At 39.2% G+C, this 20,342-nt stretch overlaps 1 protein-coding gene across 1 annotated transcript; it reads left to right on the top strand.

Moving 5' to 3' along the window:
- The first annotated feature begins 1,110 nt into the window (after nt 1–1,110).
- LOC134791600 (uncharacterized) lies at nt 1,111–18,485 on the top strand. Its single transcript, XM_063762649.1, has 8 exons — nt 1,111–1,265; nt 1,769–1,956; nt 5,422–5,669; nt 5,945–6,180; nt 6,606–6,689; nt 14,059–14,195; nt 15,693–15,842; nt 18,312–18,485. The coding sequence occupies exons 1-8, from the start codon at nt 1,244–1,246 to the stop codon at nt 18,483–18,485; spliced, it is 1,239 nt and encodes a 412-aa protein (XP_063618719.1). The 5' UTR covers nt 1,111–1,243.
- The last annotated feature ends 1,857 nt before the right edge of the window (nt 18,486–20,342 follow it).

Here is a 20,342-nt window from a genome sequence, read left to right as displayed (position 1 = left end):
AGTGCCGGAAAATAGGACCGTATGTACCTACTGTAAAATACTCTTTGCATGTCCTTTATATTTTTTCTTCACATGAAAGAATAAAAATGTTATTCAACGTCTATGACATATGACTGACTTTTCGGCTTTCCATAGTACATGCGCGTACATGCTATTTAAATTAGTACCTAAAAAAAACTTAAAAAAACTATCTGCAATTCCAGTTTTTACAAAATATCTAATACTTATCTCTAATAGTATGTGTTGCGGGCCTTGTTGCGGATGCTGTAGCGCCTACATCGGGCCGCGCTTCGTGCCCTGCGGCCGGAGCGGCCTGTACGGCGGGTGCTGCGGAGTGGTCAACTACTACGGGGGCTGCGGCGGCCCGGGCTGCGGTCCAGTTTAACTACAGTTGCTATAAATTTGTACTGTTTTACCATCGTATGTTTTAGTGAGAAAATTGTATTGTTTAGTGAAAGAAAAATAGTATCTGCCCCTCAATGTATAAATATTTGGTGAATCCCTTAATTTAATATATTACAATTATTTCTAAGTATATTGTATTATTTTTAATTAAGTATATTTCTTTCTCTATAAGGGCTGATGTAGGTAAGTACTTATACTATATGTATTATCCTAAGCTACGTCTGTGTCGATTAGCCAATGAGCTCTTGATAAAGGTTCTCGTTATAGAGCGATCTCAATCGAGGATTTTAAATAAAAACGATATCCTTATACCAAATCTCATCTAAACCGGTTCAGCGGTTTAAGCGTGAAGAGGTAATAGACAGACAGAGAGAATTAGTTCTACTTTCGCATTGATAATATAGGATACGCTCATTTTAGCCTTTAAAAACCATCTCACCCCCCCTGTCAAATCTTCTCTCCCCATTCATACCCGACTCTCCTCGCAATCCCTACTGACCCCATTTTACGGTACTATATAATTATTATATAATACTACTTTTTGATCGTGTGCGTCGTATAATATGGAAAGGAAGCATTCTTACTGCCAGTGCCAAGTTAATTTTTCTATTGTTTATAATAAGGTTTTAACTCAATATCTGCCGAAGTCCTTACCGATCGTTTGACGTGTGCCTTTTATTAGAGTAATAAGTGTCAGAAGAAATGTAAAGCACATTGTATTGTAAATTGTAGATATTTTTTATTTTTTAACGTAATAATATTTCTTTTAACAATGTTAGATATTTAGATAAAACAAAGCATACTTACTTACTTTAAGTGTTAACATCAACGGTATTTGATGGACTTTCTAGATTCATTAGGTAAGTTTTATCAAACTATGTACTTAACACTTACTTCAAATAATTCTAGCTTAAAACAATGATATTTAAGCTATATCCAGACAAAAGTCTGAACATCATCCTAAAAATCCTGACGAAACGTCATTGGAAATCCTGTCGTATGGCAACCGCTGTGAGGCCCCTCCTGACGACTGCCACCTCCTATAGGCTCCTAAGCTGATACCTACTCAAATGTCTTGTGGCCATAAAAGGTACCTATAGAAGTGGTATACGCGTGCCTCCATGAGGGACAAAACATACGCAATGCGACATGATTGGTCGAATTTATTTGTTGCCCACCATAATCCATACTAAATTTACAGCGGGGAACAAATAAAATGTGAGACTGTGACAAGGACAAACAATAATAGCTCTTTCACTGCTACTCCTACTGAAAGATACATAAGACTATCCTGTTAGGTCACTTTCCTCCACCTTTCATGCCAGATCCAGTTATATATGTACTAGATTCATGCTTGTGGTAGATCTACAGGTGCATGCCCATGGCAAGAAGACCGACCGTATGCGCTCATGGTACCTCTACGAGCAGTACAGAACGCTGACACAGCATCAGCTAGACGCGGCACAGAAGCTGCGGAACCGCTGGGTCCAAGAACAGCTGCTGCATCAGGAGCTCACGGAGCGGCGCTCTCGGCGTAGTCCTTTTTATCAGGTACTAGCTGTGCCCGCGGCTCCGCCCGCGTGTAATTCGGTCTGTGTCAATAAGCGGCTAATTTCTAATCCTAATTTCTCTTCCTCTCCCCTGGAGGCGGAACTTGAAGTAAAGTTGACAGATGGATATGCTAGAGGACTGAAATCCAGATAAAATATTTTACAATTAGGTACCACTAAATAAAACTACACTCCAAAATCAATTGTTTTATTCGCCCTTATTCAAATTTTATACACGTGATTTAAACTTAGAGAATATAACCAAACGGAGTGGTCATTAACAGGCGTTCCCCTCTGTCGAAAATAGGCGGCCAATGGTCAACCGACGTTTATCTGACATGGCTATGTTTACGTTACGTAGGTACACATTTGATGTGCCCCTCCCCCGCAAAAAACGCCAGACTATTTTGTACCGAAAATTATAGACATGGCGTCTCCGTTGGTTATATTATCTAAGGATTTAAACGACAGAGTAGTAGGTGTATATCGGACGATACAGTAAAGTATACGCGCGCGAGCGAAAGCGAAGCGGCCTGCCTGGCTAGAGCGCCACTTACCGTGGTCTTCTTCAGACTCCTGAGGAAGACCACGTGCCCCTTGTAACCTCAATGTGTTGCGAAACTTTCGCGAATGATTCGATTTTTTTCGGGAAGGCATGGTAAATGCCTTTAAAACTGCGAGTCCCAAATCGTTTGACTCCGCAAACAACCAGTGCCGGATTAAGATATTTTGATGCCCTAAGTATTTCTAGACCATAGTGGCCCCTCTCCCTAGGGTCATCAAGATTACATTGAATTTTTTTGGTAAATTGAGTGACTTTCATTGCTGCATTTCAGCTGAGAATGAAAATCAGTCACATAATTTTATCACGAAAATTGACAGTGCCGCAGCAGTAACGTTGCAACATAATACCTAACATTCGAGTGGCGACTGCTGCTGCAGTCGCCACTCGAATGTCACCTTTATCATAAACATCTTAGAATGTAATTGAAAACGCGAGCGAAGCGAGCGCGAAAATTTTTCGATATAAAAACGCAATTTGATAGACAGTTGTACATTTTTACTTTTAGTATGGAAATCAGTCACATCATTTTATCACGAAAATTGACAGTGCAGCAGTAACGTTGCAACAGAGTAATGCTGCTGCAGTCCCCACCCGAATGTCACCTTTATCATAACTTAGAAAGTTATTCGATATAAAAAAACGCAATTCGATAGACAGTTGTACATTTTTACTTTTAGTATGGAAATCAGTCACATCATTATATCACGAAAATTGAATGTCACCTTTATCATATGTTAGAAAGTTATTGAAAACGCGAGGGAAGCGAGCGCGAAAATTTTTCGATATAAAAAAACGCAATTTGATAGACAGTTGTACATTTTTACTTTTAGTATGGAAATCAGTCACATCATTATATCACGAAAATTGAATGTCACCTTTATCATATGCTAGAAAGTTATTGAAAACGCGAGCGAAGCGAGCGCGAAAATTTTTCGATATAAAAAAACGCAATTTGATAGATAGTTGTACATTTTTACTTTTAGTACGGAAATCAGTCACATCATTTTATCACAAAAATTGACAGTGCCGCAGCAGTAACGTTGCAACAGAGTACCTAATGCTGCAGCAATCGCCACCCGAATGTCACCTTTATCATATCTTAGAAAGTTATTGAAAACGCGAGCGAAGCGAGCGCGACAATTTTTCGATAATTTTTGGTACCCCCTAGACATGGTGCCCTAAGCAAGTGCTTATTTTGCTTAAAAGGGTTAATCCGGCACTGCAAATAACAGAGGTCAATGTTTTTTTTTCAAAGTACCCACCTTCGTGGCCATTATTAAGTGCTTAAGGAGGCGATACGTATGAATATGGATTTGATATGGATGCGATATAATTACGATTAGGTATAATTCATGACAGAGAAAATAAATAATTTTAAATAATTTTATGCAATTAAACGCGTGTTGATATGTGTGTTTATTTTACCACTACGTAACTATGTCAATGTATGTATGTTATTTTTCTTGGTTACTTAATGTTTACTCAGCTCCCCAAAAGATGGCACTGTGCAATGAGGGACAATTAATTTACTGTCGTTTAATTTTATTGTATTATTAAATCAACACAATTATTCAATTAAATTTGTTGATATCCGTACGATTGATTGAAATTTTAGAAGAGGGGTATTCTAAACTTAGAGTTAATTTGGCAAAATCCTTCCTCGGTGGCTTATTTATGTCACATCGTATTAAATTCAGCGCCATCTGTTAGTTTACCAGGGTACTCTATAGTGTTAGCACATATTTGAAAAAAGTTTGCCCCTCCTTCCTAAGTAGCGCCATACGATTCAGGGGCAGACTTAAGTCAATCGAGTGTTGTGGCTACCCCCCCTTTTAGGGGTTGAATTTTTATAGCCTATATATATAACCTGGCCGGGGATTTTTTCGACAGATTAGTAAAGTTTTCATCAAAATCCGTTCAGCCGTTTTCACGTGATGCGCGTTCAAATAAACAGACAAACAGATAAACAGATAAACAGACAAACAGACAAAAATTCTAAAAACTGTTGGAATGTGTTCTGTTATCAATTCTAAGTATCCCCAGCCAACTTTTTTTCAAATATCTTCCATGTACAGACTTTCGACCCTCTTCAGCTTTATTATATGTATAGAAGATCTGTACTGGTTAACGTGCATGAAAATAGAGGAGACAACAAAACACATTCTTCTGGACTACAAGCAATATAGGCACAGGTACCTAGGATTTCCGTGCAGAGCTACAATAACAGCTCAGTGCAGGTTCGGCATCAGCACCAACAGCTCACGGTGTGACTCGTTCGACTCAGTCACCGTGACCTGGTAACCTCATTCTTCTCATTTTTTTTTCATATTTTCATCGAGCGAATTAAATGCGTGACCAAGGCGTATTAGATGGTCAAGCAGATCTTGTCAGTAGAAAAAGGCGGCAAATTTGAAAAATGTAGGCGCGAAGGGATATCGTCTCATAGAAAATTTGAATTTCGCGCCTTTTTCTACTGACAAGATTTGCTTGACCATCGCGTGTACCTATATACCGCAGAATTTAAAGCCTGACTGAAGGTTTGAAGGCCCATACAGGAGTGGCTGTGTTAAACAGACTTCAACTCTACATATGTCACCAGTTCCGTCCCCTTTGGTCAAACTGGAAAAACACCTTTCAGTTTAGATTTTTTGTATTTTACACAATCTTCAATATCTGGGAGACCGAGCTTTGCTCGGAAAACATATAAAAACTCAAAAATGCGCGTTTTCCCAGAGATGAGACCTAGCTAGATCGATTTATGGCCCCCGTAAACCCCCATATAGCTTATTTCATCGAAATCGTTAGAGCCGTTTCCGAGATCCCCCAAAATAAATATAAATATACACATGTACAAATGAATAAACAAGAATTGCTCGTTTCAAAGTATAAGATTTACTCCAGGTCAGCATGCATCTCAGCGACCCGCAGCAAGACTGCATCAGCCAAGCCACCTGCCTCAGCACCACCAACGACGACTTCTACGAGGGCTTCTCTGATCTCCACGACTTTGAAGGCGGCAACAACAGCGTGGGCAGCCATCATGGCACCGATAATACTTTCATGGAGGATAAGAATCTAGAAGATTTCCAAGAGGATACCAGCTGCGCGGATAGTGTTTCTAGCGTGGTTGATAAGGACGCTACGGACAGGTTCCAATCCAATTGATATTACTTATATTTATATTACTATAGATAGGTTAATTCATATTTAGGTACATAATGAGCACAAAAATACCTTCATATATCTCATTACCAACGAATCCGTTTTGTTGGTTATTTTTCGCAATTTTTGTTAAGAACACAAGCTTATCTCTTTCTCTTTCTGCGTACCTAATTCATGCGTGCATGACTAAAGGAGCAATAACTGTACAATTTAAGCGCTTTAATTTTGGAACGCCTTTCCTAACTAGAGTTATCCTTGACAGGTCCACAAAACAAACTATCGCTGACAAAATAAAACTGAATCTACAGACCGTTAATGAAAACATGGCAGGCCTCGAGAGATACGCCCAGATGACTGACAGAGACCACAACTCGGAGACGAGCGTAGACTCTCTGGGTTGGCGAAACGTTCTTCGGAAGGACGTTAATGACAATCAATTGTTTTATATGTGGAGCCGCCTGGTTGCGTTCGCGTACCATATTATACAACTTAATCATGGTACGATCTTAAAATTTCTGACAGTTTACCGACTGGATAATCCTTTTGAAGTTACTTAGGTACTACATCGCATATTTGTTCTATCTAATCCCGTGATCCGGTGATCCCGGTGATCTAATCCCGCACAGTTACACTTATGTACTAAGGCTGTTTTCCATTGAGGCGGAGATGAAAGGACTCGCGCGAGAATCAATAGTATTGGTTGTTTTCTCAACTCTGCTGGATTAACATATTTACAATCAATGCCATTGGTTGATTCTTGCATGTTTCCTCTCATCTCGCCCTCAACAATCGCGTAGCGTGATGGTCAGAGCTTCGAAAGGGTTAGCTATTTGCCTTATATGACGTAAGACATGTCATGTAAATAGCTCGCCCTGTCCGACCTCTGGTGATGGTACGTTTTAGTATAGGGAGAGTGGTTTCAGGAAACTGCTACTACGACTACAGCTCCCAGTTGCTCACCGCCGTCCTGGCGTGCGATGCGCTGCGCCGCGGCGTCAACCGCATGTGTAAGTCTTCTTTATATACCCAGTCTCTTCCTTTACGCACTAATTTTTCGGATGTAATTTCGATGCAGGCTGTACACGCTCGTCGAAAACCTCTCACCGTCGAAAACGTCTCGGCACCGCTCCGATCCAATCGGAGAAGGGCGAGAAGAGATGAGAAAGAGCGAGACGAGAAGGGAGCAGTGTCTCTCGTTCTTGGCCTGTTTCGGAGTCTCGACGAGTGTGTACAGCTAGCAAGGAGTGCCAGAAACCTGCCTAGTGGGCGTTCGTAGCTTTCGCTCATAATGCCAGACAATCTACCTACTCGTACTTGGCATTAAGACGAAACGGGAGCTGAGCTAAAAGTCAATTTTGAGATTTCAAGCTGAATATACCCGTCGCTCTGACGGGGCGTGAGAGACTGTATTTGTGTGTGTAATGCACGCACACAGATGCGTACGCTTGCACCCGCGCGCGCCTCATTGCCGACAATTTGCAATGTTATTTTTCGTGCGTTACTGCCACGAGGCGTTCACTTATTACTTACTGTGTTGCGATTGAATTTTTTGACCCGGCTTACGTTTACGGAACTCGATAATCTTTCTACTACTGTGACTTGGCTTTGTTTACTTGACTTTGCTGATCAGCTTATTGTTTTGGACTCCGTGAGTTGTGGTTACCTATTGGACCGCACGCAATTCATCTACCTTTATTCAAGTAATTAAGCGTAATTAGCCGAAACCTTTATAAGAGTGTAATTCATAAGAAGTACATAAGATATAATTTATGTACTGGTTTGCTGTTAGCTTTTAATTGTATCACTTTACATATATATTACTCAAATAACTAACACGGTTACACTGTTGTAAGAACATTATTTTTCAGGTAGGCCTTATTATACCTACTATAGGCCTTATTACCTCCTAGTACCTTAGTAGTACTAGTACTACTACGGAAATTGATTCAAAGACTCAAGACTGACTTAAGTGGCAGTAGGGTGTAGGGTTTTTTCTATGTTTGTGGTGTAATAAAGAATATTTTAGAGTCAGACCAAGAAAAGTCTACAGCAATTTTGATAGCACACGCAGTGCAAGTGTTATTTATATGTCATAATTTCATAGAAGCGACGTTTGAAATAATACTTGCACTGCGTGTTCTATCAAAATCGCTATAGATTTTTCTTGGCCTAACTCTACTTTAAATTACAAAGTAAGGCCTAAATTATAAAATAAGGCCCATCAATGTTTTTTTTTTTGTGTTTATTAAACTTGATATTTTGTCTATAGTATTAGCGGACATGGCCTCAAAATTTAAACCCGCTTAAGAATCGGGCCTTATTTCGTGCATTATATACAATACTACCCATTTTTGTGTAGTCATTATTTATACTATAGAAGCATTGATTGAGTAGCCAATTATTTAAACAGTATTTTTTTAAAGGGCAACGGTGGCAATATTTTAAGGTCTGGATAATAAGATACAGATCCTAATAAGGATATCAATGTAAGTGAATGTTACCATGACTACCAAACAAACAAATGTGATAGAATTTGCCAGCTGGCATTGTAACATTCAGACAGTTACCTATGTACCTAATCTGAAATATGAATAAATTAGTAATATTTTAAACAGGAAAGTAAACCGAATTTTGGCCTTTTGCTGGACACAATCACAATAGTAATTTGTTTTACAAGAGGGCAAAGTTTATCGCCACCGGTTGATGCATTTGCAGCACCAATGGTAGAAAATGCAAGCTCATCATCAACTGCATAATCGACGTTTGATATGACTATTGAATCCGAGCTAGTACTAGTACTACTACGGAAAATGATTCAAAGACTCAAGACTGACTTAAGTGGCAGTAGGGTGTAGGGTTTTTTCTAGGCTTAATGAGTTCGCTGAAGCTTATTTTTTATACTTAGCGCACAGAACCACTAGTTTAACAGTATCAGCTCTAACCACATGTCACAATTTTGTCCTTTACGTAACAAACTCAGGGGCCCAGAATATCCGATGTACCTATCAAATCAAGGTTCTGTACCAAATAAGGCCCGGTTATTATAGTTCGTTATTTTTTAGCATTAGAAAGAAGGTAAACAATCATGACGTGTCTTTTTATTAATAATTATTGAAAAACGCTTTCAAAAATTAGTTTATATTACTTATGAAAGCAAAAGAATATAAAAAAGTATATGATTAATACATACATACATACATACATACATACAATCACGCCTATTTCCCGGAGGGGTAGGCAGAGACCACGGATTTCCACTTGCTACGATCCTGACATACCACTTTCGCTTCCTTCACATTCATAACATTCCTCATACACGCTCGCCGGTTTAGGGTGCTCTTGCTCATTAATATGATTAATATGATTTATAATTCTAACATATTTGCTATGACTTATTTTTCAATGGTAATTTTTAATAAGACATGTCAAAATCTGTTACCTTAATGCAAAAACTAGGGTTCCGTACATAAGTCCGACTCGCGCTTGACTGCACATTTCTAATAGGTTTTCCTGTCATCTATAGGTAAAGAACTATTTTGTGTATTTTTCAATATTTTAGACCCAGTAGTTTCGGAGATAAAAGGGGGTGAATGGTCATTTTTTGGCTGTTTTCTTAAATAACTTCGAAACTATGTATTTTAAAATTATAAAAAAAACATTTCCATCTTTAGGTCACTAATTTACATATGTGTACCAAATTTCAACTTAATTGGTCCAGTAGTTTCCGAGAAAATAGGCTGTGACAGACGGACAGACAGACAGACGCACGGGTGATCCTATAAGGGTTCCGTTTTTTCCTTTTGAGGTACGGAACCCTAAAAACGAACTTTAAGCGTGCTAACTTTCAAAATTTCATTTTTTATAAGATAGTATAAGTAGATGGGCAAAAATTTTGCGTCCATGTCCACCAGTGAGTAAGTGATTGAGATACCTAAACATTTAACTTTATAATGTAAAATGATATAATTTACTAACCTACTCGTTTAATTTCAGGTAGGTTGAATAAGGAACCAAGTAACCATGGGGAGGAGCAGTATTTACTAACATTTTCTTTTTGGGTCTTCAGAGAGTATCGTTTCCTTTTTTTTGCACATATTACACTTAAATATATATTCTCTGTGTAAACCCTTACGTCTTTCAATGACAAAGGCAAGATCAGCAAATGTACAATTTGTATGATCGTGCCTGATATTTGAGATCACAGAAAATAAATATTTTAAATCCACTATTCTGCGACCTTCTAAAATTTTGTTTTATCATGATTCATGATCAAAAAGCTCGGATTCAATAGTCATATCAAACGTCGATTATGCAGTTGATGATGAGCTTGCATTTTCTACCATTGGTGCTGCAAATGCATCAACCGGTGGCGATAAACTTTGCCCTCTTGTAAAACAAATTACTATTGTGATTGTGTCCAGCAAAAGGCCAAAATTCGGTTTACTTTCCTGTTTAAAATATTACTAATTTATTCATATTTCAGATTAGGTACATAGGTAACTGTCTGAATGTTACAATGCCAGCTGGCAAATTCTATCACATTTGTTTGTTTGGTAGTCATGGTAACATTCACTTACATTGATATCCTTATTAAGATCTGTATCTTATTATCCAGACCTTAAAATATTGCCACCGTTGCCCTTTAAAAAAATACTGTTTAAATAATTGGCTACTCAAACAATGCTTCTATAGTATAAATAATGACTACACAAAAATGGGTAGTATTGTATATAATGCACGAAATAAGGCCCGATTCTTAAGCGGGTTTAAATTTTGAGGCCATGTCCGCTAATACTATAGACAAAGTCAAAGTCAAGTTTAATAAACACAAAAAAAAACATTGATGGGCCTTATTTTATAATTTAGGCCTTACTTTGTAATTTAAAGTAGAGTTAGGCCAAGAAAAATCTATAGCGATTTTGATAGAACACGCAGTGCAAGTATTATTTCAAACGTCGCTTCTATGAAATTATGACATATAAATAACACTTGCACTGCGTGTGCTATCAAAATTGCTGTAGACTTTTCTTGGTCTGACTCTAAAATATTCTTTATTACACCACAAACATAAAAACAAATTTAAAAAAAACCGGCGAAGTGCAAGTCGGACTCGCACACGAAGGGTTCCGTACCATTATTTATAAAAACGGTCACCCATCCAAGTACTGACCCCGCCCGACGTTGCTTAACTTCGGTCAAAAATCACGTTTGTTGTATGGGAGGCCCCACTAAAATTTTTATTTTATCCTGTTTTTAGTATTTGTTGTTATAGCGGCAACAGAAATAAATCATCTGTGAAAATTTCAACTGTCTAGCTATCACGGTTCGTGAGATACAGCCTGGTGACAGACGGACGGACGGACAGCGGAATCTTAGTAATAGGGTCCCGTGTTTTACCCTTTGGGTACGGAACCCTAAAACCGATTTACAATGTAGATAAAGGTAGCAACAGGCGGTCTTATCGCTGTTAGTTCTTATTCTTCGTTTGTTTAGCATTAGAGTGAAGGTGACGTGTCTTTTTTAAGCATGCAATCGTATAATTATTTAGCTTTTTTTGTAATAGTTATGTACTTAGTGGTTAATATTAGTATTTACTATTTTTTTTTTCAATAATGCTTAAAAACGAAGTATAGACATGACAACCAAATATTAACGCCATTGTAGGGCAGGATATACAGAACATGAATCATTTGTACTGTCACGCTCCGTGATTGTTGAGCCATTTAGGGTTCTAACTAAATTGGACATTCCATAGAGCACGAGTAAGTATGGAACAACCAATTCAGCTAGGACCCTAAATTGCTCGACAATTACGAAGCGTGCCTGTAGGTGCCTAAAAATTTTGTTAAACCATTTTAACCATGCAATAAAATATTTTTGATTTTGATTTCTAATTTGAAATATTAGAATCAAAAAGTTCATAATAGATTGTATATCATAACTACAAAAATGTGTTCCCTACTCTCAACCCAAAACCCCTTGTATCTTAGGATCTAGATATTTTCACACAAGACGGTTTATCGATAACTTCTTACATCACTAGATTATCGACATTAAATGTCGACTATTGCCCATCACTTTTCTGGCTGTGTACGTATTTAGAAACTTGACTCCGCCCCTAAAATTAGTGCGATAGGGACAACTGCAGCTGAGGCGAAAAATCCTGCGTAAAAATGACAAAAATCGAGGTTTCGTAGTCCTCTTTTTCCTCCCCCAAAACTTAACCAATCGTAACCAAATTTGGAAATCTAAATGATTATGAAATTATCTGTGTCGGACCGTTTTGCTTTTTTGGCTAATTGATATCAGTTTTGAATACCACGCCTCTCATTGCGGCATAGTCTATTAGGCCATTTTGGCCGTTTTTGAAGGGCTCTAGCGCCTTAAAAAACAAAAATATCAAAAAAAGCAAAACGGTCCGACACAGATATTGACAATATTAATCTGTGTTGAAAAAATCATTGCTCTAGCTTCAAAAACCACGGAGGAAAACGAGGACTACGTTTGTATGGAGGAATGACCACTCCTGTTGGCTCTTAAGTTGTGGCCTATATTGGATGCTTTTTGGAGTACGTACTGTTATTTTTTTGTCGCAGTTATTTGTTAATTGCGTACCATCAATTCACAGTATTTACCATCAACATTTTGTTAGTATTTAATACCAAATACCTACCTACTAGATAATATTGAGTGTTGAGAACCATTGGGAACAGATGAGAATAATAAAATAGTCAGCTGTTACCACTGGTAATTAATTACTTGGTGGTAACTAGTGGGAATAACCCATAATTGCTCGGAGCAATGCTGAGCCGAATTTGCCCGAAACGAGGAGTGTCTCCCCACTGCCGCCAGTAAGGCCCCATTCGCACGACAGCTTAAAAAGCGTTGCGTTAAAACCCGACGTTGGCGCTTTTTTACCGTTTCCAATATTTGTGTTCATATGAACGCTTAAAAATCACTTGTGAGTCGTACTGCCACGTACGCATCTCAGCAAAGCCATACTTTATTTGCTATTACGACGTATTATTTGAATATAGCTTGAATATTTCAGGAATTTGTAAGCATAAGTTGACATTTTTAAGGTGAAACTAATAATAATCTTGACGATTAACACCAAAAATTGACACTTGACAGCCAACTGACAGCAGCGCCGGCGCTTTTTCAACGCTTGTGAGAACAGATACACGGATTTCCGTATGGTCTATTCAATTTGACGCCAACGCTCAACGCCGAAAATCGAACAGTGCTCGATAAAAAAGCGCCGCGCTTAAAAACCGCCTTCGTGTGAATACATACATGGTTATCCATTTGTGTCATTCAAACGCTTTTTTAACGCGCGTTGAAAAAGCTGCCGTGCGAACGGGGCCTAAGCCCCCATACCCACGGGCGCTTTTACAACGCGCGTTAAAAAAGCGTTTGAATGACACAAATGGATACATTGTGTATTTATTCACACGACAGCGGTGGCGCATTTTATCAAGCGTTGTTGGATTTTCGACTTTATGCCTTGGTGGTTAAATCGAATTTAGAGTGCGGACAGATTCAAGCGCTTTTACAACGCGCGTTGAAAAAGCTCTCGTGCGAATGGGGGCGTTGGTCCATGCAACCGCGCCATCTAGCGGACGCCCTTATCGGTTGCCGGTAGCCCGTATTGTGCCCAGGATTACTTGTTGTCTGTTTTCAGTGTGCGGGACGTTTCTGTGGGTCGTTTATGCCGCTGCGGATTTACTATAACCATGTTGTACTTTAATAGGTCAGTACAGTTTCTAGATTTATTACTAGAACGTTATATCTTTAGGGTATACCTACTTACCTTATCAAAATAACTCAAAGATAATATAATCACTACGCTTTAAGAGACGGGACTCCCGTACTAGCGACTGGAATCAGTTTTTGTCAGTCTGTTACACAAATCATTACCAACATGTACGACAAAGAACTGTCAAAGACAGTACCAACATACAGACACAAAATAGTACCAACATAACAGACTTATATAGTGTAGTGGTAGTATGCTACACGCTTGCGTTTCTTATCGATATCGATAAGATGGATTGGGGAGGGTTGAAACATAGGCTCATGTCAACGAATTTCGTACTTGAAATCAGGTTCGAGTCCACGTTTCACACGTTCACTGCCCCAATCTGAATTGTTAACCATACGGCTTTGTAATAGAAGCTTGCCGTGACTCATATACGCCATACGGGGTACGGACGGACAGTGTACGTGTTAGGTCGTATGTTATATATAGTGATTGTTTGAGTGGACCAATACATAATTAGACTTAAATGTGAATCCGATTTTATTTGTTTTTTCTTGCCTGTAATTTTTTTATGATCTAATTCAGAAACTCAAATATTGGAAATTTAATTTTAGGTGATATTTTGCAGTATTACGTCTCACCCGTGAAATATGCTAGTGATTCTGAAGATAATTCCAATATCTGCAGGAAAAAACTTAAAAAAAAGAAATCTCATGGGTTGAAAAAACTACGAAAATCGTCTAAATATAAGGTACCCAGTTACTTTACATTTATTGCGCTATTCTTTCGCCATTACCAGATTACAGTAAGCGCTCCAAGGCTTGTGCACAGATCCGGATCCGTGTGCGTAGATGGACGTGCGGCGTGCGCGTTGTAATATACAGATCCTTTTAAGAGACGGCACACCGCCTGCGTGACGTGTGCGGGCACAGCGCACGTGGACGTATGTCAAAGTGGATAATATGCTAGGGAACATACTGTACGTACAGTATAGCGAGCAGCAAAATTGCATGGACGTTAATTAATAATGAATTCATTCATAAAGTGGTCATACAATTTTGTGGCTGGGTGTACATAAAGCATAGTTATAGCACAATGAATAAGTAGTCAGAATTCATCTGAAGATCCGAGAAACTACAGCAGTATGCGACTCATTTATGCATTAAGCCCCCTCCAGACTATGCGCGTGAATCGCGGGCGAAGCCGCGAACGCGAGTGTGGCGTCGATTTCGCAGATTGTTCACGCATTCGCGCCTTGTTCTCCATTTTTTGTCGGTATTTCGGCCCGCGTCAAAGGAGATGCGAAGCGCGTACTTGCAAGACTCCACATTACACACTATTTTGGCTCTTCTGTGGCAAGATAAATATTAATTATATTATGAGTATATTATATTAAGCAGCTATATTTTACGGTTTCACAAGAAAACAAAATGACAAAACAGCTAAATCACGTATGATGCCATAGATAACTAACAGTTTAACTCGATCAGCTGATGCTTTTCCGCCATCTTGCTGCAAACCAAACTGCGAAATCGCCGTAAGGCTAAGCGCGCACCACGACTTTTTGTCGCGCGATAATTTAGTCGCAGAAATGTAACGTATGAGTTTATATGGCAGTGCGCGCATATGCGACAAAAAAATCGCAGCGATTTTAAAATTGTGATTTGTCACATTTTTCCGCGACTGCTCGCGACGCGATTGTCGCAAAGTGAATTGCAGCATACGGAGTTGTATGGCCCCGCGCGCACTGCGATAATAAAATCGCACCCGGACCTCAGTCGGCATTTTGCTCTCCAAGCGTCAACATGTCGGAACCTGCTGCTGAAGACGCTAGATGTTGACCATTTAATTATGGAAATAGAAGATCACCTTTGTGGTATAAATACTCAAAGTCATACAGCGATCGCATATTAAAGACAACGTTTCATGACAAACGACTGGTACGAAATCCATGTTGAGAATGAACAAATCGTCGACTTTTTCATCGCAGTGCGCGCAGTGAATTTTCTGCGATATATTACAGCGCGATTCTAAAATCGTGTCGCAAAAACTAAAATCGTGGTGCGCGCTTGGCGTAAAGTGCGCGAGTGTGGAGTCATACGTCAACTTCGTGATATGTTCGCTTCGCGACGTCGCGCCGCGATTCACGCACATAATCTGGAGGGGGCTTTAGACGTAGAATGCCTTCTTTCATCCAGGTTGGCTCAACATACATAATTTTGAAACCGAAACAATTTTTTTTTTGCAGATAAATTCAAGTTCGCACAAAAAAGTCACGAGGCGCTTCGAAGATGACCACCATGCGGAACATTCGAGTAGTTCCTGGCAACACTACAGGAAATACTCAGTACACACAATGGAGCAAAACAGGAAACACCGACAACCGAGGAGACGAGAGGTGTGTATCGTAGACATCTAGAGTTTGATCTCTATTGTAACACCCCACTTGTTCTCACTCTCATGCTCAGTGCTTGTAGGGTCAGTTGGGTTGGGGGCAGAACTTTAAATAACCCTTCGGGTGGCAGAACCTCCGGTTGAACGGTAGGACAAATGGCGCGGCCATTTTTTTAAATATGCCTCGGCGTGGCAGAGGCCGCGAGAAGGTTCGGTCATAACAAGCCCGTAATTGGCAGAGACCGTCTCGCGGCCTCTGTGCGACGCTGCATTTCGCGCCTAAAATAAAACCGTTAAAACTATGCCTTGCTTGCTCACTCTTGCAAGATGCATTCGTCAATAAACAAGGATGGTATTCCCTAACCATAGACCTAGGATTCGCTTGCGCTTGACAGACAGCTGAAGTGTGCGAAAGGGAAGCCATCACGTATATGAACATCCCATGAGTGCGAAAGAGTCAGATTACCAAAGAGAAAACGTAACCACTTTTGAGTTTGACGACGGCCACGGACGGCCAAGAGCTTATCACGGTAATTTTCAAATTGAAAAATATACACGGATTAGGACGAAAAGTATTAAATAAAGTAATTCAGTGAAGATGGTGTCTTGTAGTGTGCCGGATTGCAGTGTCACAGGGCCAAATAGTCCAAGCAAATACTCATTTCAGAGGATTTATGATATTCCGAGCGAAATTTTCATAACGATATTTTGTCAAATTAACAGCGTAAAAAGTGTAAGAAGCCGGTTTATACAGTTCATTATAAGTTTTTCTTCCTTTGTGTGCTAATATTTTATCATATTAGTCTATAATTTAAAATATTTTGTGTAAAAACATAATCTGTTACTTTACGCTAGGGCTTGACAAAATGTTCACATGACAGTATCGATAACTTGTCGGTATATTAATAGCTATGTAATTATTTCTTCACAAGACATCATTAAGATATTAGCTTTTATAACCGACTTCAAATAATAACGATTGTTATACCTTTTTGAAGCTGTTCATGTATAGCGGTAAACTTAAACTTCACTTTCCAACACAGTAAGAGTTACATTAAGATAAGTCTGCAACGATTTTGATGGCAAACGCAGTGCAAGTGTTATTTATACGTCATAATGTCGTAGAATTTTAACGTTTAAAATAACACATTTGAAAAAGTAGTCGATAAAGCAATCAAACATCGACAGATTATTAATACGTTGTAACATGACATCACTATTTTTGATCTCACATAGACAAATTACGCACACACTTGCATTTCATTTTTGGTCACACTTTCGAAGATTGACAGTTGTTCTTTGTCATATAATTCTTTGTCCCTAACGGTCGAATTCCCGCGTAAAACAAAGTTTGTTAGAAATGACGTGATGTTCCTGCCCCACCTCGCCCATTAGGCCCCGTTCGCACGGCAGCTTTTTCAACGCGCGTTAAAAAAGCGTTTGAATGACACAAATGGATAACCATGTATGTATTCACACGAAGGCGGTTTTTAAGCGCGGCGCTTTTTTATCGAGCACTGTTCGATTTTCGGCGTTGAGCGTTGGCGTCAAATTGAATAGACCATACGGAAATCCGTGTATCTGTTCTCACAAGCGTTGAAAAAGCGCCGGCGCTGCTGTCAGTTGGCTGTCAAGTGTCAATTTTTGGTGTTAATCGTCAAGATTATTATTAGTTTCACCTTAAAAATGTCAACTTATGCTTACAAATTCCTGAAATATTCAAGCTATATTCAAATAATACGTCGTAATAGCAAATAAAGTATGGCTTTGCTGAGATGCGTACGTGGCAGTACGACTCACAAGTGATTTTTAAGCGTTCATATGAACACAAATATTGGAAACGGTAAAAAAGCGCCAACGTCGGGTTTTAACGCAACGCTTTTTAAGCTGTCGTGCGAATGGGGCCTTACGCGCCGACCGTCGTCGAGCCGCGAACATTCAATGATTCAAACGGAATACGCACTGATAAAAAGTGAAATAAACTGTGTCAATCGTGTTAAATATATTGTTTTGTCATAAAGACTGCTTTTTCTACAATCAATTGTTTTATTTCGTAACTATACGTATTTTTACATGAAAGTAGAAAAAAAATGATAATATGAGATTAGAACAAGTCTAGCATAATTCACATAAATAGAATAGAATTCATTGGTATACAATCAAATAACCCATTTTATGCTGAATTCAGTTATATATAGTTTGTATATATCATTCATAGATTTTTTTGGGAAACGTTCATATTTCTAACACGCGCCAAATTCGCGATGATCACCCGTTGAGGCCCCGCCACTTGACGTATATTTTTCCAAAATGGCTGCGCCACTTAACCGGCTTGTTATGTCTGTCCGTCTCGCGGCCACCGCCACTTACCGTAGAGACCTCGAGGAGGACAATGCCACTCGAAGGGTTAAAAATGTCCCTCTGCCACCCTAATACTTTTCCTATAGAATGCTCTTTTAATGTTCCATTTTAGTGGCGAAAAGCTAAACGCAGCACCATCCCTCGGGGCCTCCAGACCCTCTGGCCCTCAGAGCTGGAAACCACCGACTCCTGCACCTTCGAGGGCGTAAGCCCTAATAACCCCATGCTCCTGCTCGTGCGATATTTGGACGATGTCCTCAAAACTGACGTCCGGGACTTTGAGTAATGTTGTTTTTATTATTTTTTTGGTTTGGTTAATAAAATACAAATGACAATGATGATAGTTTTATTTTAACGTAAAAATCGCGAATTAAATTGATAAGTAAGTCAAATAATTATGGATAAATGTACGGTCTTGTGACATCTTCTGAAGTATTAAACTGCTTTATACAGCAACTTTGTTCTAGAAATTATGAGCCCAAATTATTTAAAATATTCGACGCAAACAACAGATATATCCGAACCGCAGCAGATCCAACGAAAAAACGGATAAATCTGTCACAGACCACAGATCAACATAGACCTACGCGCATATGTATAAAGTTCAATTTCAGTTTTGACACTTCGGTGACGTGGCGTCAAAATCAAAATGTTTAAGGCCAAGCCCGCACTGCGATTAAAATTTTTGCGACACGATTTTAGAATCGCGCTGTAAGTAATACATATTTTTTGTCGCATGTGCGCGCACCGACATATAAACACATACGTTGCATTTCTGCGACAAAATTATCGCACGACAAAAAATCGTAGTGCCCGCTTGGCCTAAAGGCTCCTCTTCACGTTGGGCCAACGCCAACGCCAACGAGGGACGCATTTATGCGTTAGAGGGAGCAAGTGATATTGCTATCTCATTCTACCGCATGGCTGCGTCCCTCGTTGGCGTTGGCGTTGGCCCAACGTGAAGAGGACCCATAAGGGTAAGCCCATTTGCAAGTGTCAAAATTGGTTATTAGGATCCAATATCAGCATTTTCCGGATTAGAGATCATAGAGTCGTCACTATTCGGAGTCTTCGGACTTTCTAAATTTACGTTTTCAATGTGCGCGTCCGCATTTTTCATTCGTAAAGATTTTATAATATCTGTCATTTTTGTTACTTTTTTGTTTAACCTTCTATTCCTTGCTTGTAGCCGCTTCACTTCACGTGTTTTCCTTCTAATGGTTTCATTAGCTCTCTCTAAAGCTGATTTTAATTTTCGCGTTTCAATTGTATCCTGGGCGTTGAATACAATAGGATCGTCTGGATTGTCTTCGTTGAGTGTGTTGTCTTCAACCTAAAAATATTGAATTGTATTTGTGCTTACAGACGGGCGTACTGGCCCGCGATCTTGGTATACACTATAAATAGGAATACACAATACACCATATATCTGTGTTATTATATGGACATCTACACACCACCACACACCTACATCACCGTGTTTGGAATATCTTGCTAACTATTATTAAAAAATATACTATTAGAGCTATACAAATTTTTCATAAGTAGTAAGACTAGTAAGTTACCTTAATTACAATGGTGTAGGAATCATCACTATCGCTATCACATCGGTCCCTCTTTCTTTTTCCGGCACGTACATCAGTTATACCATTTTCAGCTGCAATGGCCGATTGTGAGCAACTTTCCTCTTCAGTGATCTGAAAACATTCGGCTTATTATATTACAGCTACCTTTTTGTAGGACGCTTTCTGCTAAGAGGGGCATAGAAGGGTATAATAGTATAATGGTATATTTATTTCCGTGTCCTCTTAGTAAGGCCTCATTCGCACGCGCGCTGTTTAAACGCTCGTTAATAAAGCGCTTGAATCCGTCCGCACGCTAATTTCGATTTAACGACCAGCGCTTAAAGTCGAAAATCCAACGACGCTTGATAAAAAGTGCCACCGCCATCTTGTGAAATGTGAATAAAATCAATAAATACATATGTATCCATTTGTGTCATTCAAACGCTTTCTTAACGCGCGTTGTAAAAGCGCTCGTAATGAGGCCTAAAAAAAGGAAGAACATGTTTTGCACTGGAGGGGGGTCTATGAAGTAAAATAGGAATATTGTCACTGACTTAATAATATAAAAGAAATAGACA

This window comes from Cydia splendana, chromosome 6, assembly GCF_910591565.1.
Source record: "Cydia splendana chromosome 6, ilCydSple1.2, whole genome shotgun sequence".
Taxonomy (NCBI): domain Eukaryota; kingdom Metazoa; phylum Arthropoda; class Insecta; order Lepidoptera; family Tortricidae; genus Cydia; species Cydia splendana.
The sequence above is the reverse complement of the archived record's forward strand: the minus strand, read 5'-3'. Positions and strand labels throughout refer to the sequence as shown.